This window comes from Cardiocondyla obscurior, linkage group LG02 (assembly GCF_019399895.1).
Source record: "Cardiocondyla obscurior isolate alpha-2009 linkage group LG02, Cobs3.1, whole genome shotgun sequence".
Taxonomy (NCBI): Eukaryota; Metazoa; Arthropoda; class Insecta; order Hymenoptera; family Formicidae; genus Cardiocondyla; species Cardiocondyla obscurior.
Genome location: NC_091865.1, coordinates 11924530 through 11936028, shown reverse-complemented (window position 1 = coordinate 11936028; position 11499 = coordinate 11924530). Strand labels below are relative to the sequence as shown.

Genomic DNA, 11499 nt, shown 5'->3' with positions numbered 1-11499 from the left:
AACAGCCGCGCGGTTACTCGACAAGTAAATTTTGTAAGAAACTTGGTACGCACGACCGTATAATCGCAATCACAGCCAACAGAACCGGAAGAACTAAGGTTGCTTTCGTTGCAATCCGTTGCATCGCGAGGTCGCGATCAGTGTGAGAGAGTCTTGAGGTTGAAAAATCGCATAATGAAAGACGTTTTATTTTTCGCCTTAACCTCTCCTTTTTCGTATTGTTGAAACGGTTGAAACATAAAGGCTTGAATTGAACATATCTCGTCGTTGGATCGAGAAGACGAGAACTATTGTCGTTCAGCAGTAGCACGACGTCGTCCAAAGATTACTCCGCCGCCCAGTAAGTTTTTTGTTGCTCTCTGCTCCATTATTTCGAACTGTTTGAGGAGAGGGAAATAGGTACGAGCTTCCTTTGATATAATATTTAATTTAATATAATACTTTATTTAATGTAATACAATGTCATTTTTACATTACGTACATCCTTTTTTTAAAATAATTTGAGCTCACATTTTTTCTTTGTTCATTTTTTTTATTAGGAGCAAGGAATGTTTCGGATACCAAAACCTACGATGCCTACGTCAACTGCAACAACAATTTCAAAGCGTCCCAAGCAGGCTCAAAGTTGTCTCTATACGTCTTACGAATGCACGCAGCCTTGTTTGGAGGGATATTCGTACTGTGCTAAGCATATTCTTGAAGATCCCGCCGCTCCTTACAAACAGTGTGCTTTTGTATACAATTCTAATGGAAGGAAGTGTTTGAATCCAGCCCCCAAATTGGACAGACGAGATGTTTCGTAAGGATATTTTCTGTTAAATAAAATTGTAAAATCTATTTTTTTTTTTTATTATATTTTTTTTTTTTTTTTTTAGAGGAATTTTTCAGAGAATTTTTTTTTAGAGAAATAATAATGTCTTTATTTTTTTTAGATACTGTACTGAGCATTCGCGGAAAGCTCAGATTGCTCGGATTAAATCGACATCGCGACGTTCTTTGCCAGAAACCCCCGAGATGTTATTACTTAATTTAAGCCATTATGCCAAACCAACAAATTCCAATGCTGATGATAAAGAAGAGGAAAGAAAGAAAGTGAAAACTTTAAATCCTTTCAGTGAGTATTAACATAGTTTAATGTACCGTAAGATTATGCTTTTACTCTTGTTTTTTTAATATTTAAATCACTCTTACTATGTGAATATTTCGTGTAAACTTAAAAAAGTTTTACATCTGTATTTTATTTTTGTGCATGTTGATAAAAGTTACTTCAAATGGAACATCAAGTTTTTATTTTCAGCCGAAGTTGATGCTTACAGAGTTAATGCTAGTGGTAGTGATATCTTAGATTATGCTAGTTCATCAGAAAGTGATGTTGAACCTACTGTTGTTACTGACACTCTAAGAGGAGTTTATCTCGACGATAGTGATAATGAGAGTTTACACAGTCCACAAGAGGATCCCTTGAAGTAAGTGTGTTCCATAACTTCACTATTTGCACATGTTATACTTTAAAAACTGCTATTACATATTAGAATCTGCTAGCATGCTTTAGCTTGTGCACTCTTTTTACTTCAAAAAATATATATATATGTTTAAATAATTGTTGCTTTATTTTAATATTTGTATCTAATATTGAAATGTATTTCTATCAGCTATGAGTTTTATTGATTACTGCAGATTTAAATTAAATAAATTTATAACAAATACAATAAAAGTAACAATTAAATCGAATTATTTTTTTAATAACAAAAGCTGTTAACATATGTATATGTATTTGTTGTAACATACTGTTTTGTTATTTTGATTTTATTAATGTCACTTCACAGATTTGCAATATTATTGTCTAGACAATTTCTTGATTTCACTTTCTGTAGTTGCTTTGCGCAAGATAAGGAACTAATTACTCCCTGAATTATTAGTATCAATTTTTTAAGGCATGCAGGGATTTTCACGGCAGAAGAAGTTATTTATATCGCGAGAGAAAAGTTGATTAGGCTTCAGTCTCTTTATATAGATCAATTTAGAAGACTTCAATACGTGTTAAAAGAAAAAAGACGAAAATATTTGCTTGCTTTGAAAAAAGAAAAAGAAACGTTATGTAAGTATATTTTAACGCTAGAATATTTTCGATAAATTAATTACATTCAATACGTAGGTAGCATACACAGTCAGAAAAAGGAAACAGCAAAAGAAAAAAAACTATACGAGAAACTGAAAGCTTTAAATCGCTATCACAGACGGAGTGGCGTTGAAGCGATACTTTATAGAAAGTCATTAGAACGTCGTGCGCAAGTAATATGAATATTATTTTTTTCGTTAGTGTTTGAATAAAATATATTAGTTAAATCACAAGTAAATTATGCTGTTTTAGGTAACAGAGCCTATTCAGAAACCACCAAATGTATCCAAGTGCGTGTTCACCGAAGGTGGCGTGAAATGTGGTGAAAGAACGCTTCCATCGGCTAAACACTGTCGTAAACATATTTTGAAGGTACGTATTTATATTTTTCTATTAAAAAAATTCAGAATAATATTTGTTTTGTTACGTTAATTAATCGTGTTCGCAGGATCAACATCAAGTTTTATTTAAAGCGTGCGGAGCAGTGCGAGCGGATATCGAGTGCCACGAACCCGTGCCAGTGATCTTCGATTCTAACTGTGTATTTCATATGAATTTGCCGTCGCCGTGTAAACTAGAACCTGTGAAGGTAGGGTAGTTTTCGTCACTAATTAGTTTTAATTTGTTACAAATATTCCTCTATAATTTTTTTATTTTTTAATGATGTTTACTCTGATAGTTTGAAGAAGAGATCCCCACAAAAGAAACGTCGTTGCTCGACCATCAGTCGATGGAAATTGACGTGGTGGGTGAAGCACAAGAAATAGATCCTGACGATGACATGGCAGGATTGATGAGAGAAATGAATGATTCGGCCAATTTAAAACCTTCATTTGCGAATGAAAGTTTAAACAGTGAAACCAGTACGGACACAGCGTTTAGTTTATCAGCACAAATGAGCGATCGAGACGATTTTGTTAATGTTTGACCAAATATTTTTCTATGATTTGCAAAGTGGAATTTGACTGTTACTTTGTTGCAATTAACAAAGATGTAGTGATACGCTCTTCAGTATTCTTACCAGAATTACAATTTTATTCCCTTTTGACTGCTGTGCGATTACTTAAGTTCACATGTGCAGTTAATTTAGCTTCACGTATATTAAAACTATTTAAATAGAATTGTTAATATATTTGTATATACTTAATTAAAGAAATAGATACGAAAAAAGTTGCAATTTTTTTTTTTTAATCTAATTTACTATTTTCTTTGAAATAAGTATTGCATTTTGTAGTTGTAATGTTTCCTTTTTATAATATTAAAGATATATATATTTTTAATTCAAAGAGAATAAAAATGAGCTTAAGTTTCGTTTTATTATTTATTTAAATTAAAAAGCCACGATTTTTTATTTTCCATTGATTGGTTGTTTTCTTAATAATTTTGGTTGCGCGAAATGTCTTTTAATAATACTATGAATATTCGATATACGAATATTTAAAATAGTAATCGGATCTTGTTTCGTACAAATACTCATTTAAATAGATTACATCTGGATACCAAATAAAAAAATCATCCAGATATAGCGCAATTTAAATATCAATTACGCATTAAAAAATGGATTTTATAAAAACACAACACTTCACATTTTTACATTCCATATAAACGGAAAATAACCAAAATAACATGCATGTTGCATTATTGGTTATACAAGGTTTGTTTTTTATAGCTGAGTTAAAGTACATTTTTTTAAACTTAAAATAAAATCTATATATTTAAAGTTGATGAAAACAAAAGTAGTTTTAATGTAGCAATAAAAAACAAACCTATAATATTAATACTAATATATACACTTAAAAGAGGAACTTGTACACATTAACACATGGATGGAATTGAATTTTCGACAGAATAGCAATAATTTTTGAAAAGTCAATGTATCATAGCAACGTACAATTTCTTACATGGCTACAATTTTTCGCTACATTAAATGCATTCCAATATTCATACATAATCATCACATGGATTATAAAATAAAAGTGGGAATATGCAAAAAAATCAAAATTACTATTTCAATGTAGTGTATATAAAATTCTAAAATTATTACTAACAATATCATTATTACAATTATTAATATTATCGTTATGATTAATATTTGGTGAAAAATAAACACTTGTGTTAGAAACACAAATACAAGTTTCAAATATTGTCATGTGCGACACTTCCCTTAAGCCACATTGATGGAACAAATCCTTTTACACCTTTCTGTATCGTAAAAAAAAAAAATATATATATATAAATTAAAAAAAAAACTCATTCTTATCATAATAGATCTATTTAAATCGCGAGAACATTACGACAATGTTAAATATCTCGTAACAATATAATTTGTCTAAAATGAAATATTATCGTAAGTAACTGATAATGCAAAATTTCACTTAGTTGATAACCGAACATATTGGATTGACTGCCAAGCCTATTAACTTGTGTAGTGTTTACAACACAATTAATACAAAATTAATCTTTCATTCATAAAACAATACTGTACACAATATTCTGTTAATATCGCCTATTTAACAGTAATAAATGTAAATTAATGACGATATCACTATTAACTTCGTGAAAAAAAAAACAAGTATTATTTGTTTCAAGATCGTTCAGTCTCTTAACGATTATATATGTACACTGAAAGACAGATATAACGTTTGCTGAGAGGATATGACGATCGCTGAGGAGGAAAAAAGTATTGAGGCGGTGGAGAACGTTTTTTTGACCTCCTCAAAATCCTCATCGTGTGAAACTCGTCGTACACCACACTAGGGTCACATACGTTAGCCGCCGTCGCCACAGCAAATGTCATATCTGCCTTTTAGTGTACATAGCTACTAAAAAAATTATTTACGGTTATAACAAAAACATGAATTTTATTTACTCAACACGAGTCTGTAAACTGATTTTAGAAAGATCATGGACAATAATGCAATTGATTCGGGAATAATTAACCCTTAATTAATTCGATTGACAATTCGATTATTGGTACTCTGTCTAATAGAAACCACCTTATTCTTCATCGCCCTTTGTTCCTCTAAAGTACTTTTACGGGCAATCCTAATTCGGATATTGTCGCTTTATTTAAATTGCGATCTAACTTGTGCAGTCTTCCCATTACGTACTTTCTTTTTTCAAATATATGAAATAACACAAGTCGATATTAAACCTGCACAAAATGTGTCGTTTTCATAGATTTTTTGTAATTAAATCTGAAAGTAAAATTCTTATATCACGTTAATTTTTCCAAAAATCGAAGTTTAAGATCGAAAAGTGCAAAAATCTACGAGAAACATTATATCTATGCTGTACTTTTAATATCGACTGTGTAATTGTTAAAAAAAATCTTTTATTCGTAATGTTGTTTTAAAATACTGCTAAAAATTGAGATTAATAAAAAAAAAAAAAGAGATACAATTGGAACGTAATAGGAAGAAGTTTCCTTTAACAACAATATAAGAGCAACTGTTTAGAAATCTAATTATCGAAAATATGTTTAAGATCATGCTCATAGGCAGCGATAAGTAACATAATTCCAAGGCCTGTCGATAAACCTAAAGTTTGCCAAATGCACTGTAATCGTGAACCACTTCCCGCGGAATGACTCGACGACAATTCTGGTATCTAATTTAAAAAAAAAAATTATTAGAGGTAATTAAATTCATTAATTTTTTTTAAGTTACGTTAAATAAAATATATTTACCATGTCGACTAACGCTATGTATATAAATATTCCAGCGGCAACTGCGAATACCCAACTGGTGGCATCGGGGGTATTTCCTAATAATATTCCACCTATCATGCCTAATAGACAGAGCACTGAAGATAATATATTGTAAAAAACAGCCTGTTTGGTACTCATACCCGCTTTCAACAGTACCGCAAAGTCACCTACACAAAAATTATATTCATATTATTGCATTATTAACTATGTGTATATGTTTGTAGATATAATAAAAAAAATTAATAAATTATAGATACAACTATCGTGGATCAAAAAGACAGTACCGAGTTCGTGAGGTAATTCATGACAGAGAACAGCAATAGCCGTGGAAAATCCACCTGCGATGTTTGCTGAAAAAGCCGCCCCAATAGCCATACCGTCTGTAAAATTGTGCAAACCATCCCCCATTACGACCATCCAAGCCACGTTGGACATTGATTCAGGTGCGGAGTGTACATGACCTGGAATCGAAACGTTCATGTCGTTAAATTACACGTGCACGCATACAAAGTAAGTTTACAATTTTTGTAACTTGTTTAAAACGTACCATGGGAATGACTATGACCGTGATGCTTGGTCTCGTGTTCACGTAAAATGACCGTGTAGCTTTCCGATTCGTTTAGTGCCGCATCGGCATCACCAGGATTTTTCTTAGCGTTCGCAATTGAATCATCCATTCTCCAATCATCCTTCGATTTTTTATCTATGTCGCTAGCCACAATTTTCGTAACCGAATTACAATTCGATGTCAATGGTTTCTCCTCTTCGATAATAGGAGGTCTATCGCGATGATTCATTCGGCGATTGTGGTGATTATCTAAACCAAACAAATATACATATTTTTGAAAACGTCTTCAAAATTTAACACATTTTATTCGATACAAAAAGAAAAGAAGCAGCTGTTACCTTGAGTTTCACTGGCGATTTCACCGTAACAATACGGATACGATGAGTATTTGTGTTTACACAGCTTCTCACCAACCACATTACTGTTTGGCCCATCACTCTCTCTCATCACTCTTACGCGTGTAGGTAACTGAACATTTTTAATTTTATTTTTTACTGGTTTATATAATGTGTGAGTTAATATGTTACAATAAAGCTTCTCTTACCTTTTTTTTATGCTGCCAATGTTTCCGCCATTCAGATATCATGTTTAATGCTTTCTCAGTAAAGAAGAACAACACGAAACCCATCATAGCGACTAATCCTTTCCACATATTAATATTGTGTAAATTTATATGATCAATTTGTTCGTCATGATGGTGTTCTTGATGTTCATCATGTTCATGGTGATGTGGTGGCATCATCGCCTAAAGATTATTACGACGTTAAAATAATATTCTACGCTTCTACAAGTGCATATATATCAATAAAAAAAAAAAAGAACTTGCGTGTGGTAACAGATGGATAAAGGCATCACCGGTTAAAGTACCTACGGCCAGCGCAACTAGAAACTGTAACACGTGATGGTAATAATTCTTTCCCATGACTGGAATTACTGCTACGCCGAGCAATCCGCTAAGACTAATTACGAAAATACTAATTGATGAATATATCCAGACTGGAATAAATAAAAATAATAATTTTTTTACTGTGTTTCTTCAAAAGGGTCTGATATTAAAATATATCAATTATTGTGCATCTTTTATTTGTATATGTTCGTAAATCTTATACCTTTTACAGTACTGCGTGCCGAATCTTCCGTGGTATAAAATTTATCGACTGGCACGGCAGGCTTATAATTCTCGGGTACTCGTATACAGCCATTTCTTTCCGAACTAGATTCGGCCGCTAATTGATACACAAGAACTGGGCACACGCGTTCGAAAAGCCAACTCGGCAATGTCGTTGCGTTATTGCTGCTAACATAGTGCGTATCTTGAGCAATAGTGCCCAGCAACTCTGAACTATTTAAACACTGAAACAAAAAGATCAATGCGTCATACAAAATATAATTACTTAAAATCAAAATTTTACACTCAAAAGTTACATTGTATAATACATATTACATATTTATCTTACCCTTTCCTTATTTTTATCTACATCGTGTAGGCCCTTATTAGAAAAATTTCTATTATCTGTAACATATAAAAAATTTACTTTCTCAATAAGTTAACTAATTATTTAATTTGTATTGACGATTATTTTAATTTTTTTACATACTTCTATCAGTGTCATCCTTTGATACATCAGTCAATAATCTTAATAGACCCAGTTTCCGAACGAGCTTCTCGAAACCCTCCATAGTTATACTCGTTCCATCACCGTAGGCCTCAAAGATCTTCTGCATGAAATATCTTTCATTTACATCTCTTTTTAACCTAGATTTATTAACAGTACGTAAATCTTCGCTAGATTGTGCAGACTTCTGTTTGACATCTGGCACCAGATCCGTTTGAGCAAGACGCTCCATAAGCTCCGCATCTCTCGAATTTACAGAATTCACATCGGCTGCTCTCGTGACCACCGATGGTGGTGTATACTGCGAATTTCCACCACCTTTGAAGCTCTCCGTCGTTTGCTTCTTATGATAAACATGCGACGCATTCGATATCGCATCATCAGTTACAGATATATTATTACTGTTAGTACTATCAATGTGTCGTGCAGTATGAGATCTTACAGCGTTGTGCTTATTGCTAGTGAAGTTATTTGGATTGTATCTCTGTTGGTTCGAGTATGCGTGCGTCTCCTTAGGTCGTAGCAGCGACCAAAACGGCTGTCCCCGTGCGTCTGGACCTGAATGATTTTGCGCGCTTGTCGAATTATCCGATGTTATCGCCGATGAATTCGTATGCGCCGAGCAGGGTACATGTGCGGCGCACAGAACACAAACCACACACACGGTAACGATATGGTGCGACATGATGAGCTTCCTGAAAGCAGAGCATACACTCATCAGAATGTATATCACAAACATTCTGACTATCAATCTACAGGTACTAATGATTTTAACGCGCGCGCATCAAACTGCATGAAGCTACTGAGAACTTATTTTATATATTTGTTAATCGTAGCGCAGGAAGAGTAATTATCTATGTTATGATAATGTCAAGTATAACCAGATAGTGTGAGCAATCAAATAATAATAGTGATAACATTTCATTTCTATTTCCCCGTAGGGTATCTCGATTTTATCATAAACCGTTCCGCTTATTCTTTCTTTTTTTTTGCAATTACTGATAAATTATTGTAATAAACATAATTAATTAGACGAAAATAATTCCACGTTATCACGCAACGCATAACTTGTCTACTTACATGACAATCCTACTTAAGAACCGTAATAGCTTCATCGCGACTACTGAACTTGAATGCTTGTGACAACGTCTCACAAACTTCGTCAAAGTATAACAAAGCGTGTCTTTATAAACGACAGCGTTTATAAAACAACAGTTAAGACAAATTATTTAGAAAATTGAGTTTGACCTTCTATATCGTTACGTTTCGGTGATTCACATTAATAATTGGTAAGACGACATAAGTAATAAGCGATAAAAATGAATTATTACAAGGCCGGCAGTAAGAAAAGTATACAAGGTACACGTACAAAAACAGCGTGGAAAAATACTTAAAAAAAAAAATTTTTTTTTTAAGTGCTACTGTTTCTTTAAAGTCGCCCAACAACGAGCTAACGAGAGGAGCACGCTGCTTGTCGAACAGATATCTATCCAGCGTCACATTTGTTGATACAAGTAATCTACAGCTATGTGCCTGGATGTAAAGCCCATCCAACCCCGCGACGTCTTATGCAACGTATGCTGCCTGACTCATTCTTCTGACACATGTATATATACATTACTCTAATCTATATTAAAAGCGTGCTCTCTCTCGTCCGCGCATCACAATAAGACTATGTTGAACAGAGCTAAATATAAAATAACGATTAACTTCCTCATGAGATGACGTTCGGCATTAAAGAGCGAAAGAGATTAAAATAAAGCTGATACCGCGCGCGGCACGTGAACGCGCCACGTACGTCCCGGACGTCGCGTTCTCTCGCACTGTGCGTTTCTGTAAAAGGTCCGGCCGACGCGCAGATTGTTCCGCTGGACAAACAAACCGAAAACGGCACGGTCTGCTTAGTTAATTACGCGTCTCGTCCTACGCTCGGTAATTTTATTTCTCCGCGTTTTCGCTCGCGGTCTCTTCGTCGCTCCCCGGTCCAACTTAATAAACGAACGAATTTATTCGTGACAATCGTTCCCTTCTCGTGCGTGCACTTCAGTGTTATCTTGGGAGTCCCGACTGCGAGAAGTAACTCGAGAATGGGGTGACCAAACGACCCAAATTCTTCGCGGGATATCCAGATTTTCGGCTCGCATTATACTGCAATATATGTACCATAATCAAAAATGAACATGCATCGTACATTAACGTCATAAGTATTTCGTAATTTGATATACCAGCAAAAAGAAAAATTAACTTTCTAAAATTTACGTTCCAAAATTTTCTGCTTAAGCGTTGGTTACCCATTCGAGAAGCTCTCGCAAATCTGCGTGAAAACGTGAAGGATCTATCGGTTTATCTAAGCGGTTAGCGTTTCCCTTTCGTCGTACCTCGACGTTATCTTGGCATTTCTCGAGAAAGGAGGCGACGTGAAAAGCTCTGCAGTAAAAATCCACCTGAAAACGCGGGAATTGTCTAAGTATTAATTGGCATATTACAATCGCTATCAGAGAAATAACTGCAAACGAAAGCCGATAACGGTGAAAAATGAATCCGATATTCAATCATCCGGTATGCGTTCCATTCATATTCGCGAGCGACTCGACACCGGCGTGCAGTGTTCGCTCTCGCGTTTTTTTTTTTTTTTTTTCTTTTTCCTTTCTCAACAACGTACCGAGTGAGGTATACGCGTGTTCAACGCAGATAAACAGGCGGATAAAATCGTCATCGGCAATCCTCGCGCGCGTGGCACGCGAGGCACGCCACCAGGTACGATCGATAAACATTGAAGCTAGACGCGGATCGACGCGAGCTCTTGATCTTTTTCGATCGCAACGTCGGGCACACGACTCCTTTTTTTGCGCCAGGAAGAACGAGGCAAAAGAAAAAAGAAGAGGACATATCAACCTGACAACGGAAAGATCTTCGCGAAAGCGCAAAAGAACGAGCTCGAGGATCGCGACCGGCGCCGAAATAGCTGCCGTCAAAAATTGTATTTTTAGCTGGTAAAAAGTCGAAGGTGGAAGTCGGGGAGAAGAAGAGAGAGAAAAAAGGACGAGGTGGGACACCTCGCCGCCGTCCTCCTACCTTCCGCTCCCCCTCTTTCCTCGCCGCGACATGCCGTTTGGCGTCAACTGACAGAATTTAGAATTTAGGTTAGGAAGGCCGGGGCCTCGAGCTCGGGTGGCGGGGTCGCCGGGGATATGGTACCGTGGCGTCGCTCGATCGAGGCTGCCCGGCGGCCCCGCCGACGGCGCACGTCGACGACGACGGCGGTTTCGGACGGCAGGTAGCGTCGAAAATCGCCACCGACCGCGAAGAGACTCTCATGCCTTCTCTCAGCCTATCTCTCTCACCCGGCTTGCGTGGTCCGCGGCGTGCGACACGGAGGTGTCGCGTAGAGAGCCGTGCGTGGCCGGTGCGTGGCAGGCCTTCCCTTTCTTTCCCGCTTCCTTCCCTTCTCTTCCCTTCTCGCCTCGTCGCGTCTCGTCTCTTCTGT

The 11499-nt window shown here is 35.8% G+C and overlaps 2 protein-coding genes across 8 annotated transcripts; one reads left to right on the top strand and one right to left on the bottom strand.

The window, feature by feature from the left end:
• Positions 1–66: 66 nt before the first annotated feature.
• On the top strand, positions 67–3289 carry Dgt1 (dim gamma-tubulin 1). Of its 3 annotated transcripts, none has more exons than XM_070672829.1 (9): positions 67–340; positions 540–799; positions 933–1114; positions 1298–1466; positions 1920–2098; positions 2156–2292; positions 2372–2491; positions 2568–2708; positions 2799–3289. In XM_070672829.1, the coding sequence occupies exons 2-9, from the start codon at positions 549–551 to the stop codon at positions 3045–3047; spliced, it is 1428 nt and encodes a 475-aa protein (XP_070528930.1). In that variant the 5' UTR covers positions 67–340; positions 540–548; the 3' UTR covers positions 3048–3289. The 3 variants fall into 3 exon arrangements, with proteins under 3 accessions (XP_070528930.1, XP_070528938.1, XP_070528922.1); XM_070672837.1 differs by having other exon boundaries at positions 67–399; positions 1935–2098; XM_070672821.1 differs by having other exon boundaries at positions 67–399.
• Positions 3290–3974: 685 nt separating this feature from the next.
• LOC139111991 (zinc transporter foi) lies at positions 3975–11488 on the bottom strand. 5 transcript variants are annotated; one of them, XM_070672743.1, is made up of 12 exons: positions 11357–11418; positions 10391–10456; positions 7995–8707; positions 7854–7909; positions 7506–7749; positions 7223–7392; positions 6941–7141; positions 6735–6864; positions 6376–6645; positions 6113–6289; positions 5808–5995; positions 3975–5728 (listed from the first exon to the last, which is right to left on the bottom strand). In XM_070672743.1, exons 3-12 carry the CDS (start codon positions 8695–8697, stop codon positions 5582–5584), a joined length of 2286 nt encoding a protein of 761 aa, XP_070528844.1. In that variant the 5' UTR covers positions 8698–8707; positions 10391–10456; positions 11357–11418; the 3' UTR covers positions 3975–5581. The 5 variants fall into 5 exon arrangements, with proteins under 5 accessions (XP_070528844.1, XP_070528837.1, XP_070528853.1 ...); XM_070672736.1 differs by lacking the exon at positions 10391–10456 and having other exon boundaries at positions 11357–11488; XM_070672752.1 differs by lacking the exons at positions 10391–10456; positions 11357–11418 and adding an exon at positions 10304–10386.
• Between the last annotated feature and the right edge of the window lie 11 nt (positions 11489–11499).

Bases quoted from the DNA above. Each gene is read 5' to 3' on its own strand.
- LOC139111991 (XM_070672718.1), bottom strand. From the start codon at position 8,751: ATGTTTGTGATATACATTCTGATGAGTGTATGCTCTGCTTTCAGGAAG. The intron at 7,750-7,853 runs GTAAGATAAATA...TTTTTGTTTCAG, and splicing joins TAGATAAAAATAAGGAAAGG to TGTTTAAATAGTTCAGAGTT. The intron at 6,865-6,940 runs GTAAGAGAAGCT...AAAAATGTTCAG, and splicing joins ATTGGCAGCATAAAAAAAAG to TTACCTACACGCGTAAGAGT.
- Dgt1 (XM_070672829.1), top strand. From the start codon at position 549: ATGTTTCGGATACCAAAACCTACGATGCCTACGTCAACTGCAACAACA. The intron at 800-932 runs GTAAGGATATTT...TATTTTTTTTAG, and splicing joins TTGGACAGACGAGATGTTTC to ATACTGTACTGAGCATTCGC. The intron at 2,293-2,371 runs GTAATATGAATA...ATGCTGTTTTAG, and splicing joins CATTAGAACGTCGTGCGCAA to GTAACAGAGCCTATTCAGAA.